Source organism: Salvelinus fontinalis, unplaced genomic scaffold, assembly GCF_029448725.1.
Source record: "Salvelinus fontinalis isolate EN_2023a unplaced genomic scaffold, ASM2944872v1 scaffold_0100, whole genome shotgun sequence".
NCBI lineage: Eukaryota > Metazoa > Chordata > Actinopteri > Salmoniformes > Salmonidae > Salvelinus > Salvelinus fontinalis.
Window position 1 is genome coordinate 97,510 of NW_026600309.1, and position 23,530 is coordinate 121,039.

At 44.9% G+C, this 23,530-nt stretch overlaps 1 protein-coding gene and 5 long non-coding RNA genes across 13 annotated transcripts in view; 5 read left to right on the forward strand and 1 right to left on the reverse strand.

The window, feature by feature from the left end:
• Window positions 1–766: 766 nt before the first annotated feature.
• The window catches only part of LOC129843250 (G patch domain-containing protein 1-like), a 56,280-nt gene continuing 33,516 nt past the window's right edge, over window positions 767–23,530 (reverse strand). For 2 of the 4 annotated variants that reach the window (XM_055911858.1, XM_055911861.1), the window contains exons 16-21: window positions 21,984–22,165; window positions 13,952–14,219; window positions 9,531–9,635; window positions 9,306–9,418; window positions 8,543–8,700; window positions 767–1,273 (exon numbers count right to left, since the gene is read on the reverse strand). In XM_055911858.1, coding sequence (XP_055767833.1) covers window positions 1,240–1,273; window positions 8,543–8,700; window positions 9,306–9,418; window positions 9,531–9,635; window positions 13,952–14,219; window positions 21,984–22,165 — 860 coding nt within the window. In that variant the 3' untranslated portion in view covers window positions 767–1,239. The remainder of the gene's footprint in view (window positions 1,274–8,542; window positions 8,701–9,305; window positions 9,419–9,530; window positions 9,636–13,951; window positions 14,220–21,983; window positions 22,166–23,530) is intronic. The other 2 variants (XM_055911859.1, XM_055911860.1) reach the window with 2 other exon arrangements.
• On the forward strand, window positions 2,418–2,848 carry LOC129843255 (uncharacterized). Of its 2 annotated transcripts, none has more exons than XR_008757793.1 (3): window positions 2,418–2,471; window positions 2,553–2,614; window positions 2,802–2,848. It is a non-coding gene; the product is annotated as an uncharacterized LOC129843255 (long non-coding RNA). The 2 variants fall into 2 exon arrangements; XR_008757794.1 differs by having other exon boundaries at window positions 2,437–2,502.
• Window positions 3,695–4,758, forward strand: LOC129843253 (uncharacterized). 3 transcript variants are annotated; one of them, XR_008757789.1, is made up of 4 exons: window positions 3,695–3,754; window positions 3,867–3,984; window positions 4,066–4,096; window positions 4,690–4,758. It is a non-coding gene; the product is annotated as an uncharacterized LOC129843253 (long non-coding RNA). The 3 variants fall into 3 exon arrangements; XR_008757791.1 differs by lacking the exon at window positions 4,690–4,758 and having other exon boundaries at window positions 3,867–3,918; window positions 4,056–4,126; XR_008757790.1 differs by lacking the exons at window positions 4,066–4,096; window positions 4,690–4,758 and having other exon boundaries at window positions 3,867–3,922; window positions 3,954–4,041.
• LOC129843256 (uncharacterized) lies at window positions 5,336–5,899 on the forward strand. Its single transcript, XR_008757795.1, has 3 exons — window positions 5,336–5,397; window positions 5,672–5,771; window positions 5,847–5,899. It is a non-coding gene; the product is annotated as an uncharacterized LOC129843256 (long non-coding RNA).
• Window positions 5,902–6,905, forward strand: LOC129843252 (uncharacterized). 2 transcript variants are annotated; one of them, XR_008757788.1, is made up of 6 exons: window positions 5,902–5,964; window positions 6,027–6,101; window positions 6,407–6,487; window positions 6,544–6,605; window positions 6,638–6,755; window positions 6,843–6,905. It is a non-coding gene; the product is annotated as an uncharacterized LOC129843252 (long non-coding RNA). The 2 variants fall into 2 exon arrangements; XR_008757787.1 differs by having other exon boundaries at window positions 6,725–6,786; window positions 6,843–6,889.
• On the forward strand, window positions 7,137–7,748 carry LOC129843254 (uncharacterized). Its single transcript, XR_008757792.1, has 3 exons — window positions 7,137–7,190; window positions 7,340–7,401; window positions 7,676–7,748. It is a non-coding gene; the product is annotated as an uncharacterized LOC129843254 (long non-coding RNA).

Below are 23,530 nucleotides of genomic sequence, written 5' to 3' on the forward strand. Positions count from 1 at the left end.
TCCATCTCCACATAGGAACTCTAGAGCTCTGTCAGAGTGACCATCAGGTTCTTGGTCACCTCCCTGACCAAGGCCCTTCTCTCCTGATTTCTCAGTTTGGACGGGCGGCCAGCTCTAGGAAGAGTCTTGGTGGTTCCAAACTTCTTCCATTTAAGAATGATGGAGGCCACTGTGTTCTTGTGGACCTTCAATACTGCATGAATGTTTTGGTACCCTTCCCCTGATCTGTGCCTCGACAAAATCCTGTCTCGGAGCTCTAAGGACAATTCCTTCGACCTCATGGCTTGGTTTTTGCTCTGACGTGCACTGTCAACTGTGGGACCTTATATAGACAGGTGTGTGCCTTTCCAAATCATGTCCAATCAATTTGATTTACCACAGATGGACTCCAATCAAGTTGTAGAAACATCTCAAGGATGATCAATGGAAACAGGATGCACCTGAGCTCAATTTCGAGTCTCATAACAAAGGGTCTGAATACTTATCTAAAAAAGGTTTTTATTTTTTATAAATTTGCAGAAATTTCTAAAAACCTGTTTTCACTTTGTTATTATGGGGTATTGTGTGTAGATTGAGGGGGAAAAAATATTTAATAAGGCTGTAACGTAACAAAATGTGGAAAAAGTCATGGGGTCTGAATACTTTCCGAATGTACAAAAGGTACATTTTTTATCCATTTAAAGATCGTAGCAACTCTAAAGCCCCGTCACCAGACGTGACACATCACTGACAATCTGGAATGGCATGATGATAATACAGAGACAGATGTTTTTATTTTTTTATTTTATCTCCTTTGTATTGATTAACAGACAATAGTAACAATTCAAGATCTCTCAACATAATCAGCCCGAGACATTGATCAGCCAAAAAAAACTCACATCTCATGAGAATTACATTTAAAAATGTAAAGTAAGACCCTCTTTCATCAGCATAGGTACAACAGGGCTATTGGACTTCCTAAATGCCATACAGAATGGTTCCTGACTAAATGCCATACAGAATGGTTCCTGACTAAATGCCATACAGAATGGTTCCTGACTAAATGCCATACAGAATGGTTCCTGACTAAATGCCATACAGAATGGTTCCTGACTAAATGCCATACAGAATGGTTCCTGACTAAATGCCATACAGAATGGTTCCTGACTAAATGCCATACAGAATGGTTCCTGACTCCCGTCTCCGGTATCTATCCTCATGGAGGACACGGTGGATCCTGTTGTCTGTCGGTTCACTGATTCACTGCAGATTCTTCCCACGGATGCTCTTCAACCTGGTCAGATGGGAGAGGAAGGATCAACTCAGATCACGTAATGACACTTTTATAATACTGTAATATGTTTACGTGACACGGGTCAATTGGTTTTGGCCTGGGTCAAACAGTTTTTACCCTTTTTGGCCTGGTCCAAACCATTTTTGGGCTTGGTTCTAACTGTTTTGGACCTGGTTCTAACTGGTTTTGGCCTGGTTCTAACTGGTTTTGGCCTGGTTCTAACTGGTTTTGGCCTGGTTCTAACTGGTTTTGGCCTGGTTCTAACTGTTTTGGACCCGGTTTCAACTGTTTTGTACTACAATTAAAGTTTATAAAAAGCACCTTAAAAACCCATTTGGATCAAGACATTGTGAGACAATAATAAAGGTATGTGTTAGAGGGTAGGCCTATGGTATGTGTTAGAGGGTAGGTCTATGGTATGTGTTAGAGGGATTCAGTAGGTCTATGGTATGTGTTAGAGGGATTCAGTAGGTCTATGGTATGTGTTAGAGGGATTCAGTAGGCCTATGGTATGTGGTAGAAGGTAGGTCTATGGTATGTGTTAGAGGGATTCAGTAGGCCTATGGTATGTGTTAGAGGGTAGGCCTATGGTATGTGTTAGAGGGATTCAGTAGGTCTATGGTATGTGTTAGAGGGATTCAGTAGGTCTATGGTATGTGTTAGAGGGTAGGCCTATGGTATGTGTTAGAGGGTAGGCCTATGGTATGTGTTAGAGGGTAGGCCTATGGTATGTGTTAGAGGGATTCAGTAGGTCTATGGTATGTGTTAGAGGGATTCAGTACGTCTATGATATGTGTTAGAGGGATTCAGTAGGTCTATGGTATGTGTTAGAGGGATTCAGTAGGTCTATGGTATGTGTTAGAGGGATTCAGTAGGTCTATGGTATGTGTTAGAGGGATTCAGTAGGTCTATGGTATGTGTTAGAGGGTAGGTCTATGGTATGTGTAAGAGGGATTCAGTAGGTCTATGGTATGTGTTAGAGGGATTCAGTAGGTCTATGGTATGTGTTAGAGGGATTCAGTAGGTCTATGGTATGTGTTAGAGGGATTCAGTAGGCCTATGGTATGTGTTAGAGGGATTCAGTAGGTCTATGGTATGTGTTAGAGGGATTCAGTAGGCCTATGGTATGTGTTAGAGGGTAGGCCTATGGTATGTGTTAGAGGGTAGGTCTATGGTATGTGTTAGAGGGATTCAGTAGGTCTATGGTATGTGTTAGAGGGATTCAGTAGGTCTATGGTATGTGTTAGAGGGTAGGTCTATGGTATGTGTTAGAGGGTAGGTCTATGGTATGTGTTAGAGGGATTCAGTAGGCCTATGGTATGTGTTAGAGGGATTCAGTAGGTCTATGGTATATGTTAGAGGGATTCAGTAGGCCTATGGTATGTGGTAGAGGGTAGATCTATGGTATGTGTTAGAGGGTAGGTCTATGGTATGTGTTAGAGGGTAGGTCTATGGTATGTGTTAGAGGGTAGGCCTATGGTATGTGTTAGAGGATAGGTCTATGGTATGTGTTAGAGGGATTCAGTAGGTCTATGGTATGTGTTAGAGGGTAGGTCTATGGTATGTGTTAGAGGGTAGGTCTATGGTATGTGTTAGAGGGTAGGCCTATGGTATGTGTTAGAGGGTAGGTCTATGGTATGTGGTAGAGGGATTCAGTAGGTCTATGGTATGTGTTAGAGGGATTCAGTAGGTCTATGGTATGTGTTAGAGGGTTGGCCTATGGTATGTGTTAGAGGGTTGGCCTATGGTATGTGTTAGAGGGTAGGTCTATGGTATGTGTTAGAGGGATTCAGTATGTGTTAGAGGGTAGGTCTATGGTATGTGTTAGAGGGATTCAGTAGGCCTATGGTATGTGTTAGAGGGATTCAGTAGGTCTATGGTATGTGTTAGAGGGATTCAGTAGGCCTATGGTATGTGGTAGAGGGTAGGTCTATGGTATGTGTTAGAGGGTAGGCCTATGGTATGTGTTAGAGGGATTCAGTAGGTCTATGGTATGTGTTAGAGGGTAGGTCTATGGTATGTGTTAGAGGGTAGGCCTATGGTATGTGTTAGAGGGTAGGCCTATGGTATGTGTTAGAGGGATTCAGTAGGTCTATGGTATGTGTTAGAGGGATTCAGTAGGTCTATGGTATGTGTTAGAGGGATTCAGTAGGTCTATGGTATGTGTTAGAGGGATTCAGTAGGCCTATGGTATGTGTTAGAGGGATTCAGTAGGTCTATGGTATGTGTTAGAGGGATTCAGCAGGTCTATGGTATGTGTTAGAGGGTAGGTCTATGGTATGTGTTAGAGGGTAGGTCTATGGTATGTGTTAGAGGGATTCAGTAGGTCTATGGTATGTGTTAGAGGGATTCAGTAGGTCTATGGTATGTGTTAGAGGGATTCAGTAGGTCTATGGTATGTGTTAGAGGGATTCAGTAGGTCTATGGTATGTGTTAGAGGGATTCAGTAGGTCTATGGTATGTGTTAGAGGGATTCAGTAGGTCTATGGTATGTGTTAGAGGGATTCAGTAGGTCTATGGTATGTGTTAGAGGGTTGGCCTATGGTATGCGTTAGAGGGTTGGCCTATGGTATGCGTTAGAGGGATTCAGTAGGTCTATGGTATGTGTTAGAGGGATTCAGTAGGCCTATGGTATGTGTTAGAGGGTAGGTCTATGGTATGTGTTAGAGGGATTCAGTAGGTCTATGGTATGTGTTAGAGGGATTCAGTAGGTCTATGGTATGTGTTAGAGGGTAGGTCTATGGTATGTGTTAGAGGGTAGGTCTATGGTATGTGTTAGAAGGATTCAGTAGGCCTATGGTATGTGTTAGAGGGATTCAGTAGGTCTATGGTATGTGTTAGAGGGATTCAGTAGGCCTATGGTATGTGGTAGAGGGTAGATCTATGGTATGTGTTAGAGGGTAGGTCTATGGTATGTGTTAGAGGGTAGGTCTATGGAATGTGTTAGAGGGTAGGCCTATGGTATGTGTTAGAGGATAGGTCTATGGTATGTGTTAGAGGGATTCAGTAGGTCTATGGTATGTGTTAGAGGGTAGGTCTATGGTATGTGTTAGAGGGTAGGTCTATGGTATGTGTTAGAGGGTAGGTCTATGGTATGTGTTAGAGGGTAGGTCTATGGTATGTGTTAGAGGGATTCAGTAGGTCTATGGTATGTGTTAGAGGGATTCAGTAGGCCTATGGTATGTGTTAGAGGGTAGGTCTATGGTATGTGTTAGAGGGATTCAGTAGGTCTATGGTATGTGTTAGAGGGTAGGCCTATGGTATGTGGTAGAGGGATTCAGTAGGTCTATGGTATGTGTTTAGTGGGTAGGTCTATGGTATGTGTTAGAGGGTAGGCCTATGGTATGTGTTAGAGGGTAGGCCTATGGTATGTGTTAGAGGGTAGGCCTATGGTATGTCTTAGAGGGATTCAGTAGGTCTATGGTATGTGTTAGAGGGATTCAGTAGGTCTATGGTATGTGTTAGAGGGATTCAGTAGGTCTATGGTATGTGTTAGAGGGATTCAGTAGGCCTATGGTATGTGTTAGAGGGATTCAGTAGGTCTATGGTATGTGTTAGAGGGATTCAGCAGGTCTATGGTATGTGTTAGAGGGTAGGTCTATGGTATGTGTTAGAGGGTAGGTCTATGGTATGTGTTAGAGGGATTCAGTAGGTCTATGGTATGTGTTAGAGGGATTCAGTAGGTCTATGGTATGTGTTAGAGGGATTCAGTAGGTCTATGGTATGTGTTAGAGGGATTCAGTAGGTCTATGGTATGTGTTAGAGGGTTGGCCTATGGTATGTGTTAGAGGGATTCAGTAGGTCTATGGTATGTGTTAGAGGGATTCAGTAGGCCTATGGTATGTGTTAGAGGGTAGGCCTATGGTATGTGTTAGAGGGATTCAGTAGGTCTATGGTATGTGTTAGAGGGATTCAGTAGGTCTATGGAATGTGTTAGAGGGTAGGTCTATGGTATGTGTTAGAGGGATTCAGTAGGTCTATGGTATGTGTTAGAGGGATTCAGTAGGTCTATGGTATGTGTTAGAGGGATTCAGTAGGCCTATGGTATGTGTTAGAGGGTAGGCCTATGGTATGTGTTAGAGGGATTCAGTAGGTCTATGGTATGTGTTAGAGGGATTCAGTAGGTCTATGGTATGTGTTAGAGGGTAGGCCTATGGTATGTGTTAGAGGGATTCAGTACGTCTATGGTATGTGTTAGAGGGTAGGTCTATGGTATGTGTTAGAGAGTAGGCCTATGGTATGTGTTAGAGGGATTCAGTAGGCCTATGGTATGTGTTAGAGGGTAGGTCTATGGTATGTGTTAGAGGGTAGGCCTATGGTATGTGTTAGAGGGTAGGCCTATGGTATGTGTTAGAGGGATTCAGTAGGCCTATGGTATGTGTTAGAGGGATTCAGTAGGTCTATGGTATGTGTTAGAGGGTAGGTCTATGGTATGTGTTAGAGGGTAGGTCTATGGTATGTGTTAGAGGGTAGGTCTATGGTATGTGTTAGAGGGTAGGTCTATGGTATGTGTTAGAGGGTAGGCCTATGGTATGTGTTAGAGGGTAGGCCTATGGTATGTGTTAGAGGGTAGGTCTATGGTATGTGTTAGAGGGATTCAGTAGGTCTATGGTATGTGTTAGAGGGAATCAGTAGGTCTATGGTATGTGTTAGAGGGTAGGTCTATGGTATGTGTTAGAGGGATTCAGTAGGTCTATGGTATGTGTTAGAGGGATTCAGTAGGCCTATGGTATGTGTTAGAGGGATTCAGTAGGTCTATGGTATGTGTTAGAGGGTAGGTCTATGGTATGTGTTAGAGGGTAGGTCTATGGTATGTGTTAGAGGGTAGGTCTATGGTATGTGTTAGAGGGTAGGTCTATGGTATGTGTTAGAGGGTAGGCCTATGTTATGTGTTAGAGGGTAGGTCTATGGTATGTGGTAGAGGGATTCAGTAGGTCTATGGTATGTGTTAGAGGGTAGGCCTATGGTATGTGTTAGAGGGATTTAGTAGGTCTATGGTATGTGTTAGAGGGATTCAGTAGGTCTATGGTATGTGTTAGAGGGTAGGTCTATGGTATGTGTTAGAGGGATTCAGTAGGCCTATGGTGTGTGTTAGATGGTAGGTCTATGGTATGTGTTAGAGGGATTCAGTAGGTCTATGGTATGTGTTAGAGGGTAGGTCTATGGTATGTGTTAGAGGGATTCAGTAGGTCTATGGTATGTGTTAGAGGGTAGGTCTATGGTATGTGTTAGAGGGTAGGTCTATGGTATGTGTTAGAGGGATTCAGTAGGTCTATGGTATGTGTTAGAGGGATTCAGTAGGCCTATGGTATGTGTTAGAGGGATTCAGTAGGTCTATGGTATGTGTTAAGAGGGATTCAGTAGGTCTATGGTATGTGTTAGAGGGATTCAGTAGGCCTATGGTATGTGTTAGAGGGTAGGTCTATGGTATGTGTTAGAGGGATTCAGTAGGTCTATGGTATGTGTTAGAGGGATTCAGTAGGTCTATGGTATGTGTTAGAGGGATTCAGTAGGTCTATGGTATGTGTTAGAGGGTAGGCCTATGGTATGTGTTAGAGGGATTCAGTAGGTCTATGGTATGTGTTAGAGGGTAGGTCTATGGTATGTGTTAGAGGGATTCAGTAGGTCTATGGTATGTGTTAGAGGGATTCAGTAGGTCTATGGTATGTGTTAGAGGGATTCAGTAGGTCTATGGTATGTGTTAGAGGGATTCAGTAGGTCTATGGTATGTGTTAGAGGGTAGGTCTATGGTATGTGTTAGAGGGATTCAGTAGGTCTATGGTATGTGTTAGAGGGTAGGTCTATGGTATGTGTTAGGGGGATTCAGTAGGTCTATGGTATGTGTTAGGGGGATTCAGTAGGTCTATGGTATGTGTTAGAGGGTAGGTCTATGGTATGTGTTAGAGGGATTCAGTAGGTCTATGGTATGTGTTAGAGGGATTCATTAGGTCTATGGTATGTGTTAGAGGGATTCAGTAGGTCTATGGTATGTGTTAGAGGGATTCAGTAGGTCTATGGTATGTGTTAGAGGGATTCAGTAGGTCTATGGTATGTGTTAGAGGGTAGGTCTATGGTATGTGTTAGAGGGATTCAGTAGGCCTATGGTATGTGTTAGAGGGATTCAGTAGGTCTATGGTATGTGTTAGAGGGATTCAGTAGGTCTATGGTATGTGTTAGAGGGTAGGTCTATGGTATGTGTTAGAGGGTAGGTCTATGGTATGTGTTAGATGATAGGTCTATGGTATGTGTTAGAGGGATTCAGTAGGTCTATGGTATGTGTTAGAGGGATTTAGTAGGTCTATGGTATGTGTTAGAGGGATTCAGTAGGTCTATGGTATGTGTTAGAGGGTAGGTCTATGGTATGTGTTAGAGGGTAGGTCTATGGTATGTGTTAGATGATAGGTCTATGGTATGTGTTAGAGGGATTCAGTAGGTCTATGGTATGTGTTAGAGGGATTCAGTAGGTCTATGGTATGTGGTAGAGGGATTCAGTAGGTCTATGGTATGTGTTAGAGGGATTCAGTAGGTCTATGGTATGTGTTAGAGGGTAGGTCTATGGTATGTGTTAGAGGGATTCAGTAGGCCTATGGTATGTGTTAGAGGGATTCAGTAGGTCTATGGTATGTGTTAGAGGGATTCAGTAGGTCTATGGTATGTGTTAGAGGGTAGGTCTATGGTATGTGTTAGAAGGATTCAGTAGGCCTATGGTATGTGTTAGAGGGTAGGCCTATGGTATGTGTTAGAGGGTAGGCCTATGGTATGTGTTAGAGGGTAGGCCTATGGTATGTGTTAGAGGGTAGGCCTATGGTATGTGTTAGAGGGTAGGTCTATGGTATGTGTTAGAGGGATTCAGTAGGCCTATGGTATGTGTTAGAGGGATTCAGTAGGTCTATGGTATGTGTTAGAGGGATTCAGTAGGTCTATGGTATGTGTTAGAGGGTAGGCCTATGGTATGTGTTAGAGGGTAGGCCTATGGTATGTGTTAGAGGGTAGGCCTATGGTATGTGTTAGAGGGTAGGCCTATGGTATGTGTTAGAGGGTAGGTCTATGGTATGTGTTAGAGGGATTCAGTAGGCCTATGGTATGTGTTAGAGGGATTCAGTAGGTCTATGGTATGTGTTAGAGGGATTCAGTAGGTCTATGGTATGTGTTAGAGGGATTCAGTAGGTCTATACAGACTCTTTATTATTCCAAGAGGTTTCAACCCCTCCTGAGAAGTGATGTGTGTGACTACATCAGCTGACTGAAACAAGGACCATGCCCTCTGACCTTTTGAGCAGCTCTTCTGTTGATACCCCTCCTCCCTCCTCTCCGTCCTCCTTGCTGTTCCCGTCACTCCCCTCTGAGCTGCTGTCTGATGACTCCTCCTTCCTACTGCTCTTCTTCTGCTTGGCTTTGTGCTTGTGCCTCTTGTGCTTCTTCTTCTGCTGTTAGCAGCAACAACAGAGGGAGAGTCAAGAGGACATACTGAAAGTGGTACTCTCATACCACATACTGGCAGACAGTGAACAATGTTCCTGCCACTTCCACCAACAACAAAAAGACCAAACATGTTTGGAGATCCTCTTGAATAACTCACTTTACCAGTCATAGAGCAGTCTGTCAGAGAGAGAGAGAGAGAGAGAGAGAGAGAGACAGAGACAGAGAGAGAGACAGAGAGAGTGAGAGAGAGACAGACAGACAGGGAGAGAGAGAGAGAGAGACAGAGAGAGAGAGAGAGAGAGAGAGACAGAGAGACAGAGAGAGAGAGAGAGAGAGACAGAGAGACAGAGAGACAGAGAGAGAGACAGAGAGACAGAGACAGAGAGACAGAGAGAGAGAGAGAGAGAGACAGAGAGACAGAGAGAGAGAGAGAGAGACAGAGAGAGAGAGAGAGAGAGAGAGAGAGACAGAGAGACAGAGAGAGAGAGAGAGAGACAGAGAGACAGAGACAGAGAGACAGAGAGAGAGAGAGACAGACAGAGAGACAGAGTACTCTTGAATAGACATCGTAGTCTATTTTCCTGTGTTAAGTTGTTTTCCCCGGCCGTACCTTTTTGTCCTTCTTGTGCATGCCGTATTTCTTGGCTTTGTGCTTCTCCTTACACTTCTTCTTGTGTTTGTCGTCCTTAGCAGAGAGAGTTGGGGACGGACGGCGCTCTGCTGCTTGAAAAGACAAGCGGAGACGGTGAGATTCCCAATTAACAGATGTTTAAAGGAATCATGACGTCCGTTTAACCGGGTTTTGATTGGATCAGGTTATTGGTAAGGGACTCACTCAATGTAGAGGAAGCAGGAGGCAGCCGAGGTCCAAACTCCTCCTCTTCCATTTCCTGGTCCCGAGGGGGAGGGGCAGGACCACTGGGCGTTTTGAACACAACGTCTGAAAATGAAAAAACGGAGATAAAACCATCAGAGATGTCTCATCATTCTCCACTACCCAGAGAGTTAAAACCATCAGAGATGTCTCATCATTCTCCACTACCCAGAGAGTTAAAACCATCAGAGATGTCTCATCATTCTCCACTACCCAGAGAGTTAAAACCATCAGAGATGTCTCATCATTCTCCACTACCCAGAGAGTTAAAACCATCAGAGATCTCTCATCATTCTCCACTACCCAGAGAGTTAAAACCATCGGAGATGTCTCATCATTCTCCACTACCCAGAGAGTTAAAACCATCGGAGATGTCTCATCATTCTCCACTACCCAGAGAGTTAAAACCATCAGAGATCTCTCATCATTCTCCACTACCCAGAGAGTTAAAACCATCGGAGATGTCTCATCATTCTCCACTACCCAGAGAGTTAAAACCATCAGAGATGTCTCATCATTCTCCACTACCCAGAGAGTTAAAACCATCAGAGATGTCTCATCATTCTCCACTACCCAGAGAGTTAAAACCATCAGAGATGTCTCATCATTCTCCACTACCCAGAGAGTTAAAACCATCAGAGATCTCTCATCATTCTCCACTACCCAGAGAGTTAAAACCATCAGAGATGTCTCATCATTCTCCACTACCCAGAGAGTTAAAACCATCAGAGATCTCTCATCATTCTCCACTACCCAGAGAGTTAAAACCATCAGAGATGTCTCATCATTCTCCACTACCCAGAGAGTTAAAACCATCAGAGATCTCTCATTCTCCACTACCCAGAGAGTTAAAACCATCAGAGATCTCTCATTCTCCACTACCCAGAGAGTTAAAACCATCAGAGGTCTCTCATCATTCTCCACTACCCAGAGAGTTAAAACCATCAGAGATCTCTCATCATTCTCCACTACCCAGAGAGTTAAAACCATCAGAGGTCTCTCATCATTCTCCACTACCCAGAGAGTTAAAACCATCAGAGATCTCTCATCATTCTCCACTACCCAGAGAGTTAAAACCATCAGAGATGTCTCATCATTCTCCACTACCCAGAGAGTTAAAACCATCAGAGATCTCTCATCATTCTCCACTACCCAGAGAGTTAAAACCATCAGAGATGTCTCTCATCATTCTCCACTACCCAGAGAGTTAAAACCATCAGAGATGTCTCATCATTCTCCACTACCCAGAGAGTTAAAACCATCAGAGATGTCTCATCATTCTCCACTACCCAGAGAGTTAAAACCATCAGAGATGTCTCATCATTCTCCACTACCCAGAGAGTTAAAACCATCAGAGATGTCTCATCATTCTCCACTACCCAGAGAGTTAAAACCATCAGAGATGTCTCATCATTCTCCACTACCCAGAGAGTTAAAACCATCAGAGATCTCTCATCATTCTCCACTACCCAGAGAGTTAAAACCATCAGAGATGTCTCATCATTCTCCACTACCCAGAGAGTTAAAACCATCAGAGATCTCTCATCATTCTCCACTACCCAGAGAGTTAAAACCATCAGAGATGTCTCATCATTCTCCACTACCCAGAGAGTTAAAACCATCAGAGATCTCTCATTCTCCACTACCCAGAGAGTTAAAACCATCAGAGATCTCTCCATCATTCTCCACTACCCAGAGAGTTAAAACCATCAGAGATCTCTCATCATTCTCCACTACCCAGAGAGTTAAAACCATCAGAGATGTCTCGCATCATTCTCCACTACCCAGAGAGATAAAACCATCAGAGATGTCTCCTCATTCTCCACTACCCAGAGAGTTAAAACCATCAGAGATCTCTCATTCTCCACTACCCAGAGAGTTAAAACCATCAGAGATCTCTCCATCATTCTCCACTACCCAGAGAGTTAAAACCATCAGAGATCTCTCATCATTCTCCACTACCCAGAGAGTTAAAACCATCAGAGATGTCTCGCATCATTCTCCACTACCCAGAGAGATAAAACCATCAGAGATGTCTCCTCATTCTCCACTACCCAGAGAGTTAAAACCATCAGAGATGTCTCATCATTCTCCACTACCCAGAGAGTTAAAACCATCAGATGTCTCTCATCATTCTCCACTACCCAGAGAGTTAAAACCATCAGAGGTCTCTCATCATTCTCCACTACCCAGAGAGTTAAAACCATCAGAGATGTCTCTCATCATTCTCCACTACCCAGAGAGTTAAAACCATCAGAGATCTCTCATCATTCTCCACTACCCAGAGAGTTAAAACCATCAGAGATGTCTCATCATTCTCCACTACCCAGAGTTAAAACCATCAGAGATGTCTCATCATTCTCCACTACCCAGAGAGTTAAAACCATCAGAGATGTCTCATCATTCTCCACTACCCAGAGAGTTAAAACCATCAGAGATCTCTCATCATTCTCCACTACCCAGAGAGTTAAAACCATCAGAGATCTCTCATCATTCTCCACTACCCAGAGAGTTAAAACCATCAGAGGTCTCTCATCATTCTCCACTACCCAGAGAGTTAAAACCATCAGAGGTCTCTCATCATTCTCCACTACCCAGAGAGTTAAAACCATCAGAGATGTCTCGTCATTCTCCACTACCCAGAGAGTTAAAACCATCAGAGATATCTCATCATTCTCCACTACCCAGAGAGTTAAAACCATCAGAGATGTCTCATCATTCTCCACTACCCAGAGAGTTAAAACCATCAGAGATCTCTCATCATTCTCCACTACCCAGAGAGTTAAAACCATCAGAGATGTCTCATCATTCTCCACTACCCAGAGAGTTAAAACCATCAGAGATGTCTCCATCATTCTCCACTACCCAGAGAGTTAAAACCATCAGAGATGTCTCATCATTCTCCACTACCCAGAGAGTTAAAACCATCAGAGGTCTCTCATCATTCTCCACTACCCAGAGAGTTAAAACCATCAGAGATGTCTCATCATTCTCCACTACCCAGAGAGTTAAAACCATCAGAGATGTCTCCATCATTCTCCACTACCCAGAGAGTTAAAACCATCAGAGGTCTCTCATCATTCTCCACTACCCAGAGAGTTAAAACCATCAGAGATGTCTCTCATCATTCTCCACTACCCAGAGAGTTAAAACCATCAGAGGTCTCTCATCATTCTCCACTACCCAGAGAGTTAAAACCATCAGAGATGTCTCGTCATTCTCCACTACCCAGAGAGTTAAAACCATCAGAGATATCTCATCATTCTCCACTACCCAGAGAGTTAAAACCATCAGAGATGTCTCATCATTCTCCACTACCCAGAGAGTTAAAACCATCAGAGATCTCTCATCATTCTCCACTACCCAGAGAGTTAAAACCATCAGAGATGTCTCATCATTCTCCACTACCCAGAGAGTTAAAACCATCAGAGATGTCTCCATCATTCTCCACTACCCAGAGAGTTAAAACCATCAGAGATGTCTCATCATTCTCCACTACCCAGAGAGTTAAAACCATCAGAGGTCTCTCATCATTCTCCACTACCCAGAGAGTTAAAACCATCAGAGATGTCTCATCATTCTCCACTACCCAGAGAGTTAAAACCATCAGAGATGTCTCCATCATTCTCCACTACCCAGAGAGTTAAAACCATCAGAGGTCTCTCATCATTCTCCACTACCCAGAGAGTTAAAACCATCAGAGATGTCTCTCATCATTCTCCACTACCCAGAGAGTTAAAACCATCAGAGGTCTCTCATCATTCTCCACTACCCAGAGAGTTAAAACCATCAGAGATGTCTCATCATTCTCCACTACCCAGAGAGTTAAAACCATCAGAGATGTCTCTCATCATTCTCCACTACCCAGAGAGTTAAAACCATCAGAGATCTCTCATCATTCTCCACTACCCAGAGAGTTAAAACCATCAGAGATCTCTCATCATTCTCCACTACCCAGAGAGTTAAAACCATCAGAGATGTCTCTCATCATTCTCCACTACCCAGAGAGTTAAAACCATCAGAGATGTCTCATCATTCTCCACTACCCAGAGAGTTAAAACCATCAGAGGTCTCTCATCATTCTCCACTACCCAGAGAGTTAAAACCATCAGAGATGTCTCATCATTCTCCACTACCCAGAGAGTTAAAACCATCAGATGTCTCATCATTCTCCACTACCCAGAGAGTTAATACCATGTCCATGTTGTCCTCTGTCAGAGATCTCTTAGTGGGTTGTGAATTCTGTAATGAATACCTTGGCAGCAGCTAATGGGGATCCATAATAAATACAAATCTCTCATTATTCTCCTAACTACCCAAAGAGCCATTGTTCAACCACCAATCTATATTGGCTATAGGAAGAGAAGGACCAGTGTTCGTACCTGGGTGCAGGCCGGGTGTAGCCGACACAGACACGGGAGGAGCAGGTCGGGGTGTGTTGACATTCAACTGGTTAGATATCTGAGGCCCGGTCCCAGCCTTGCTCCGGACACCTTCCTCCTTCTCCTCCTCCTCACTCTCTCCTTCAGAAGAAGAGGAAGACTTCTCGTCTGAACAACTGGCGAAGATGGCCTTGAACAGATCCATAGGTGGCCTGTTCTCCTCCTCCTCCTCCACCTCCTCCTCCTCGTCTTTCTTCTCCATGTCTGGCTGCTCAGTTAGTCAGAAAGATCATCGATTAACAACATGTGACTTACAAAACATTTGTATCTCTTACGTCTGTCAAGCCTCTACGTTTTACAGTGGACTGTCAAGCCTCTACGTTTTACAGTGGACTGTCAAGCCTCTACGTTTTACAGTGGACTGTCAAGCCTCTACGTTTTACAGTGGACTGTCAAGCCTCTACGTTTTACAGTGGACTGTCAAGCCTCTACGTTTTACAGTGGACTGTCAAGCCTCTACGTTTTACAGTGGACTGTCAAGCCTCTACGTTTTACAGTGGACTGTCAAGCCTCTACGTTTTACAGTGGACTGTCAAGCCTCTACGTTTTACAGTGGACTGTCAAGCCTCTACATTTTACAGTGGACTGTCAAGCCTCTACGCTAGTGGACTGTCAAGCCTCTACATTTTACAGTGGACTGTCAAGCCTCTACGTTTTACAGTGGACTGTCAAGCCTCTACGTTTTACAGTGGACTGTCAAGCCTCTACGTTTTACAGTGGACTGTCAAGCCTCTACGTTTTACAGTGGACTGTCAAGCCTCTACGCTAGTGGACTGTCAAGCCTCTACGCTAGTGGACTGTCAAGCCTCTACGCTAGTGGACTGTCAAGCCTCTACGCTAGTGGACTGTCAAGCCTCTACGCTAGTGGACTGTCTAGCCTCTACGCTAGTGGACTGTCAAGCCTCTACGTTTTACAGAGGACTGTCAAGCCCCTACGCTAGTGGACTGTCAAGCCCCTACGCTAGTGGACTGTCAAGCCCCTACGCTAGTGGACTGTCAAGCCCCTACGCTAGTGGACTGTCAAGCCCCTACGCTAGTGGACTGTCAAGCCCCTACGCTAGTGGACTGTCAAGCCTCTACGCTAGTAGACTGTCACGTCTGTCAGTATGATCAGTATGGTACCAGTACCTCTACAGTAGGATCAGTGATGTAGTGTAGTAGGATGGTACCAGTACCTCTACAGTAGGATCAGTGATGTAGTGTAGTAGGATGGTACCAGTACCTCTACAGTAGGATCAGTGATGTAGTGTAGTAGGATGGTACCAGTACCTCTACAGTAGGATCAGTGATGTAGTGTAGTAGGATGGTACCAGTACCTCTACAGTAGGATCAGTGATGTAGTGTAGTAGGATGGTACCAGTACCTCTACAGTAGGATCAGTGATGTAGTAGGATGGTACCAGTACCTCTACAGTAGGATCAGTGATGTAGTAGGATGGTACCAGTACCTCTACAGTAGGATCAGGGATGTAGTATAGTAGGATGGTACCAGTACCTCTACAGTAGGATCAGTAATGTAGTAGGATGGTACCAGTACCTCTACAGTAGGATCAGTGATGTAGTGTAGTAGGATGGTACCAGTACCTCTACAGTAGGATCAGTGATGTAGTGTAGTAGGATGGTACCAGTACCTCTACAGTAGGATCAGTGATGTAGTGTAGTAGGATGGTACCAGTACCTCTACAGTAGGATCAGTGATGTAGTGTAGTAGGATGGTACCAGTACCTCTACAGTAGGATCAGTGATGTAGTGTAGTAGGATGGTACCAGTACCTCTACAGTAGGATCAGTGATGTAGGATGGTACCAGTACCTCTACAGTAGGATCAGTGATGTAGTAGGATGGTACCAGTACCTCTACAGTAGGATCAGTGATGTAGTGTAGTAGGATGGTACCAGTACCTCTACAGTAGGATCAGTGATGTAGTAGGATGGTACCAGTACCTCTACAGTAGGATCAGTGATGTAGTGTAGTAGGATGGTACCAGTACCTCTACAGTAGGATCAGTGATGTAGTGTAGTAGGATGGTACCAGTACCTCTACAGTAGGATCAGTGATGTAGTGTAGTAGGATGGTACCAGTACCTCTACAGTAGGATCAGTGATGTATGTAGTAGGATGGTACCAGTACCTCTACAGTAGGATCAGTGATGTAGTGTAGTAGGATGGTACCAGAACCTCTACAGTAGGATCAGTGATGTAGTGTAGTAGGATGGTACCAGTACCTCTACAGTAGGATCAGTGATGTAGTGTAGTAGGATGGTACCAGTACCTCTACAGTAGGATCAGTGATGTAGTGTAGTAGGATGGTACCAGTACCTCTACAGTAGGATCAGTGATGTATATAGTAGGATGGTACCAGTACCTCTACAGTAGGATCAGTGATGTAGTGTAGTAGGATGGTACCAGTACCTCTACAGTAGGATCAGTGATGTAGTAGGATGGTACCAGTACCTCTACAGTAGGATCAGTGATGTAGTGTAGTAGGATGGTACCAGTACCTCTACAGTAGGATCAGTGATGTAGTGTAGTAGGATGGTACCAGTACCTCTACAGTAGGATCAGTGATGTAGTAGGATGGTACCAGTACCTCTACAGTAGGATCAGTGATGTAGTGTAGTAGGATGGTACCAGTACCTCTACAGTAGGATCAGTGATGTAGTGTAGTAGGATGGTACCAGTACCTCTACAGTAGGATCAGTGATGTAGTGTAGTAGGATGGTACCAGTACCTCTACAGTAGGATCAGTGATGTATGTAGTAGGATGGTACCAGTACCTCTACAGTAGGATCAGTGATGTAGTGTAGTAGGATGGTACCAGAACCTCTACAGTAGGATCAATGATGTATGTAGTAGGATGGTACCAGTACCTCTACAGTAGGATCAGTGATGTAGTGTAGTAGGATGGTACCAGTACCTCTACAGTAGGATCAGTGATGTAGTGTAGTAGGATGCTACCAGTACCTCTACAGTAGGATCAGTGATGTAGTAGGATGGTACCAGTACCTCTACAGTAGGATCAGTGATGTATGTAGTAGGATGGTACCAGAACCTCTACAGTAGGATCAATGATGTATGTAGTAGGATGGTACCAGTACCTCTACAGTAGGATCAGTGATGTAGTAGGATGGTACCAGTACCTCTACAGTAGGATCAGTGATGTAGTAGGATGGTACCAGTACCTCTCCAGTAGGATCAGTGATGTAGTAGGATGGTACCAGTACCTCTACAGTAGGATCAGTGATGTAGTAGGATGGTACCAGTACCTCTACAGTAGGATCAGTGATGTAGTGTAGTAGGATGGTATCAGTACCTCTACAGTAGGATCAGTGATGTAGTGTAGTAGGATGGTACCAGTACCTCTACAGTAGGATCAGTGATGTAGTAGGATGGTACCAGTACCTCTACAGTAGGATCAGTGATGTAGTGTAGTAGGATGGTACCAGTACCTCTACAGTAGGATCAGTGATGTAGTGTAGTAGGATGGTACCAGTACCTCTACAGTAGGATCAGTGATGTAGTAGGATGGTACCAGTACCTCTACAGTAGGATCAGTGATGTATGTAGTAGGATGGTACCAGTACCTCTCCAGTAGGATCAGTGATGTAGTGTAGTAGGATGGTACCAGTACCTCTACAGTAGGATCAGTGATGTAGTAGGATGGTACCAGTACCTCTACAGTAGGATCAGTGATGTAGTAGGATGGTACCAGTACCTCTACAGTAGGATCAGTGATGTAGTAGGATGGTACCAGTACCTCTACAGTAGGATCAGTGATGTATGTAGTAGGATGGTACCAGTACCTCTACAGTAGGATCAGTGATGTAGTGTAGTAGGATGGTACCAGTACCTCTACAGTAGGATCAGTGATGTAGTGTAGTAGGATGGTACCAGTACCTCTACAGTAGGATCAGTGATGTATGTAGTGTAGTAGGATGGTACCAGTACCTCTACAGTAGGATCAGTGATGTAGTGTAGTAGGATGGTACCAGTAGCTCTACAGTAGGATCAGTGATGTAGTAGGATGGTACCAGTACCTCTACAGTAGGATCAGTGATGTAGTAGGATGGTACCAGTACCTCTACAGTAGGATCAGTGATGTAGTAGGATGGTACCAGTACCTCTACAGTAGGATCAGTGATGTAGTAGGATGGTACCAGTACCTCTACAGTAGGATCAGTGATGTAGTGTAGTAGGATGGTACCAGTACCTCTACAGTAGGATCAGTGATGTAGTGTAGTGGGATGGTACCAGTACCTCTACAGTAGTATCAGTGATGTAGTAGGATGGTACCAGTACCTCTACAGTAGGATCAGTGATGTAGTAGGATGGTACCAGTACCTCTACAGTAGGATCAGTGATGTAGTAGGATGGTACCAGTACCTCTACAGTAGGATCAGTGATGTAGTGGGATGGTACCAGTACCTCTACAGTAGGATCAGTGATGTAGTGGGATGGTACCAGTACCTCTACAGTAGGATCAGTGATGTAGTAGGATGGTACCAGTACCTCTACAGTAGGATCAGTGATGTAGTGGGATGGTACCAGTACCTCTACAGTAGGATCAGTGATGTAGTAGGATGGTACCAGTACCTCTACAGTAGGATCAGTGATGTAGTGGGATGGTACCAGTACCTCTACAGTAGGATCAGTGATGTAGTGTAGTAGGATGGTACCAGTACCTCTACAGTAGGATCAGTGATGTAGTGTAGTAGGATGGTACCAGTACCTCTACAGTAGGATCAGTGATGTATGTAGTAGGATGGTACCAGTACCTCTACAGTAGGATCAGTGATGTATGTAGTAGGATGGTACCAGTACCTCTACAGTAGGATCAGTGATGTAGTAGGATGGTACCAGTACCTCTACAGTAGGATCAGTGATGTAGTAGGATGGTACCAGTACCTCTACAGTAGGATCAGTGATGTAGTGTAGTAGGATGGTACCAGTACCTCTACAGTAGGATCAGTGATGTAGTGTAGTAGGATGGTACCAGTACCTCTACAGTAGGATCAGTGATGTATGTAGTAGGATGGTACCAGTACCTCTACAGTAGGATCAGGGATGTAGTATAGTAGGATGGTACCAGTACCTCTACAGTAGGATCAGTAATGTAGTAGGATGGTACCAGTACCTCTACAGTAGGATCAGTGATGTAGTGTAGTAGGATGGTACCAGTACCTCTACAGTAGGATCAGTGATGTAGTGTAGTAGGATGGTACCAGTACCTCTACAGTAGGATCAGTAATGTAGTAGGATGGTACCAGTACCTCTACAGTAGGATCAGTAATGTAGTAGGATGGTACCAGTACCTCTACAGTAGGATCAGGGATGTAGTAGGATGGTACCAGTACCTCTACAGTAGGATCAGTGATGTAGTAGGATGGTACCAGTACCTCTACAGTAGGATCAGTGATGTAGTAGGATGGTACCAGTACCTCTACAGTAGGATCAGGGATGTAGTAGGATGGTACCAGTACCTCTACAGTAGGATCAGTGATGTAGTAGGATGGTACCAGTACCTCTACAGTAGGATCAGTGATGTAGTAGGATGGTACCAGTACCTCTACAGTAGGATCAGTGATGTATGTAGTAGGATGGTACCAGTACCTCTACAGTAGGATCAGGGATGTAGTAGGATGGTACCAGTACCTCTACAGTAGGATCAGGGATGTATGTAGTAGGATGGTACCAGTACCTCTACAGTAGGATCAGGGATGTAGTAGGATGGTACCAGTACCTCTACAGTAGGATCAGTGATGTAGTGTAGTAGGATGGTACCAGTACCTCTACAGTAGGATCAGTGATGTATGTAGTAGGATGGTACCAGTACCTCTACAGTAGGATCAGGGATGTAGTATAGTAGGATGGTACCAGTACCTCTACAGTAGGATCAGTGATGTAGTGTAGTAGGATGGTACCAGTACCTCTACAGTAGGATCAGTGATGTAGTGTAGTAGGATGGTACCAGTACCTCTACAGTAGGATCAGTGATGTAGTGTAGTAGGATGGTACCAGTACCTCTACAGTAGGATCAGTGATGTATGTAGTAGGATGGTACCAGTACCTCTACAGTAGGATCAGGGATGTAGTATAGTAGGATGGTACCAGTACCTCTACAGTAGGATCAGTGATGTAGTGTAGTAGGATGGTACCAGTACCTCTACAGTAGGATCAGTGATGTAGTGTAGTAGGATGGTACCAGTACCTCTACAGTAGGATCAGTGATGTAGTGTAGTAGGATGGTACCAGTACCTCTACAGTAGGATCAGTGATGTAGTGTAGTAGGATGGTACCAGTACCTCTACAGTAGGATCAGTGATGTAGGATGGTACCAGTACCTCTACAGTAGGATCAGTGATGTAGTGTAGTAGGATGGTACCAGTACCTCTACAGTAGGATCAGTGATGTAGTAGGATGGTACCAGTACCTCTACAGTAGGATCAGTGATGTAGTGTAGTAGGATGGTACCAGTACCTCTACAGTAGGATCAGTGATGTAGTGTAGTAGGATGGTACCAGTACCTCTACAGTAGGATCAGTGATGTAGTAGGATGGTACCAGTACCTCTACAGTAGGATCAGTGATGTATGTAGTAGGATGGTACCAGTACCTCTACAGTAGGATCAGTGATGTAGTGTAGTAGGATGGTACCAGTACCTCTACAGTAGGATCAGTGATGTAGTGTAGTAGGATGGTACCAGTACCTCTACAGTAGGATCAGTGATGTAGTAGGATGGTACCAGTACCTCTACAGTAGGATCAGTGATGTAGTAGGATGGTACCAGTACCTCTACAGTAGGATCAGTAATGTAGTAGGATGGTACCAGTACCTCTACAGTAGGATCAGTAATGTAGTAGGATGGTACCAGTACCTCTACAGTAGGATCAGTGATGTAGTGTAGTGGGATGGTACCAGTACCTCTACAGTAGGATCAGTGATGTAGTGTAGTAGGATGGTACCAGTACCTCTACAGTAGGATCAGTGATGTAGTGGGATGGTACCAGTACCTCTACAGTAGGATCAGTGATGTATGTAGTAGGATGGTACCAGTACCTCTACAGTAGGATCAGTGATGTAGTGTAGTAGGATGGTACCAGTACCTCTACAGTAGGATCAGTAATGTAGTGTAGTAGGATGGTACCAGTACCTCTACAGTAGGATCAGTGATGTAGTGTAGTAGGATGGTACCAGTACCTCTACAGTAGGATCAGTGATGTAGTAGGATGGTACCAGTACCTCTACAGTAGGATCAGTGATGTAGTAGGATGGTACCAGTACCTCTACAGTAGGATCAGTAATGTAGTAGGATGGTACCAGTACCTCTACAGTAGGATCAGTAATGTAGTAGGATGGTACCAGTACCTCTACAGTAGGATCAGTGATGTAGTGTAGTGGGATGGTACCAGTACCTCTACAGTAGGATCAGTGATGTAGTGTAGTAGGATGGTACCAGTACCTCTACAGTAGGATCAGTGATGTAGTGGGATGGTACCAGTACCTCTACAGTAGGATCAGTGATGTATGTAGTAGGATGGTACCAGTACCTCTACAGTAGGATCAGTGATGTAGTGTAGTAGGATGGTACCAGTACCTCTACAGTAGGATCAGTAATGTAGTAGGATGGTACCAGTACCTCTACAGTAGGATCAGTGATGTAGTGTAGTAGGATGGTACCAGTACCTCTACAGTAGGATCAGTAATGTAGTAGGATGGTACCAGTACCTCTACAGTAGGATCAGTGATGTATGGTACCAGTACCTCTACAGTAGGATCAGTGATGTAGTGTAGTAGGATGGTACCAGTACCTCTACAGTAGGATTAGTGATGTAGTGTAGTAGGATGGTACCAGTACCTCTACAGTAGGATCAGTGATGTAGTAGGATGGTACCAGTACCTCTACAGTAGGATCAGTGATGTAGTAGGATGCTACCAGTACCTCTACAGTAGGATCAGTGATGTATGGTACCAGTACCTCTCCAGTAGGATCCGTTGTAGGGTCATCAGTAGTAGAGGTGTCTGGTCCTGACCCAGAGGCTTCAATACGAGCCACACTGAGGAACTCACTGACCGGATCCTTCTCCTTCCTCTCCTTGTCCCCAGCCTGGCCAGACACATCCCACCTGGACCTCTTCCCTGGCTCAGACGGCTTCACAGCTACACAGAGAGGGACAGAGAGACGTAGGGACAGGTTTACACAGAGAGGGACAGAGAGACGTAGGGACAGGTTTACACAGAGAGGGACAGGTTTACAGAGAGACGTAGGGGCCAGGTTTACACAGAGAGACGTAGGGGCCAGGTTTACACAGAGAGACGCAGGGGCCAGGTTTACACAGAGAGGGACAGAGAGACGTAGGGACAGGTTTACACAGAGAGGGACAGAGAGACGTAGGGACAGGTTTACACAGAGAGGGACAGGTTTACACAGAGAGACGTAGGGGCCAGGTTTACACAGAAACGTAGGGGCCAGGTTTACACAGAGAGGGACAGAGAGACGTAGGGGCCAGGTTTACACAGAGAGGGACAGAGAGACGTAGGGACAGGTTTACACAGAGAGGGACAGAGAGACGTAGGGACAGGTTTACACAGAGAGGGACAGGTTTACACAGAGAGGGACAGAGAGACGTAGGGACAGGTTTACACAGAGAGGGACAGGTTTACAGAGAGACGTAGGGACAGGTTTACACAGAGAGGGACAGAGAGACGTAGGGACAGGTTTACACAGAGAGGGACAGGTTTACAGAGAGACGTAGGGACAGGTTTACACAGAGAGGGACAGAGAGACGTAGGGACAGGTTTACACAGAGAGGGACAGGTTTACACATGGAGGGACAGAGAGACGTAGGGACAGGTTTACACAGAGAGGGACAGGTTTACACAGGGAGGGACAGAGAGACGTAGGGGCCAGGTTTACACAGAGAAGGACAGAGAGACGTAGGGGACAGGTTTACACAGAGAGACGTAGGGGACAGGTTTACACAGAGAGGGACAGAGAGAGACGTAGGGGCCAGGTTTACACAGAGAGGGACAGAGAGACGTAGGGGCAGGTTTACACAGAGAGACGCAGGGGACAGGTTTACACAGAGAGACGCAGGGGACAGGTTTACACAGAGAGGGACAGGTTTACAGAGAGACGTAGGGGCCAGGTTTACACAGAGAGACGCAGGGGCCAGGTTTACAGAGAGACGTAGGGGACAGGTTTACACAGAGAGACGTAGGGGCCAGGTTTACACAGAGAGACGTAGGGGACAGGTTTACACAGAGAGGGACAGAGAGACATAGGGGCCAGGTTTACACAGAGAGGGACAGGTTTACAGAGAGACGTAGGGGCCAGGTTTACACAGAGAAGGACAGGTTTACACAGAGACGTAGGGGCCAGGTTTACACAGAGGGACAGAGAGACGTAGGGACAGATTTACACAGAGAGGGGCAGGTTTACAGAGAGACGTAGGGGCCAGGTTTACACAGAGAGACGTAGGGGCCAGGTTTACACAGAGAGACGTAGGGGACAGGTTTACACAG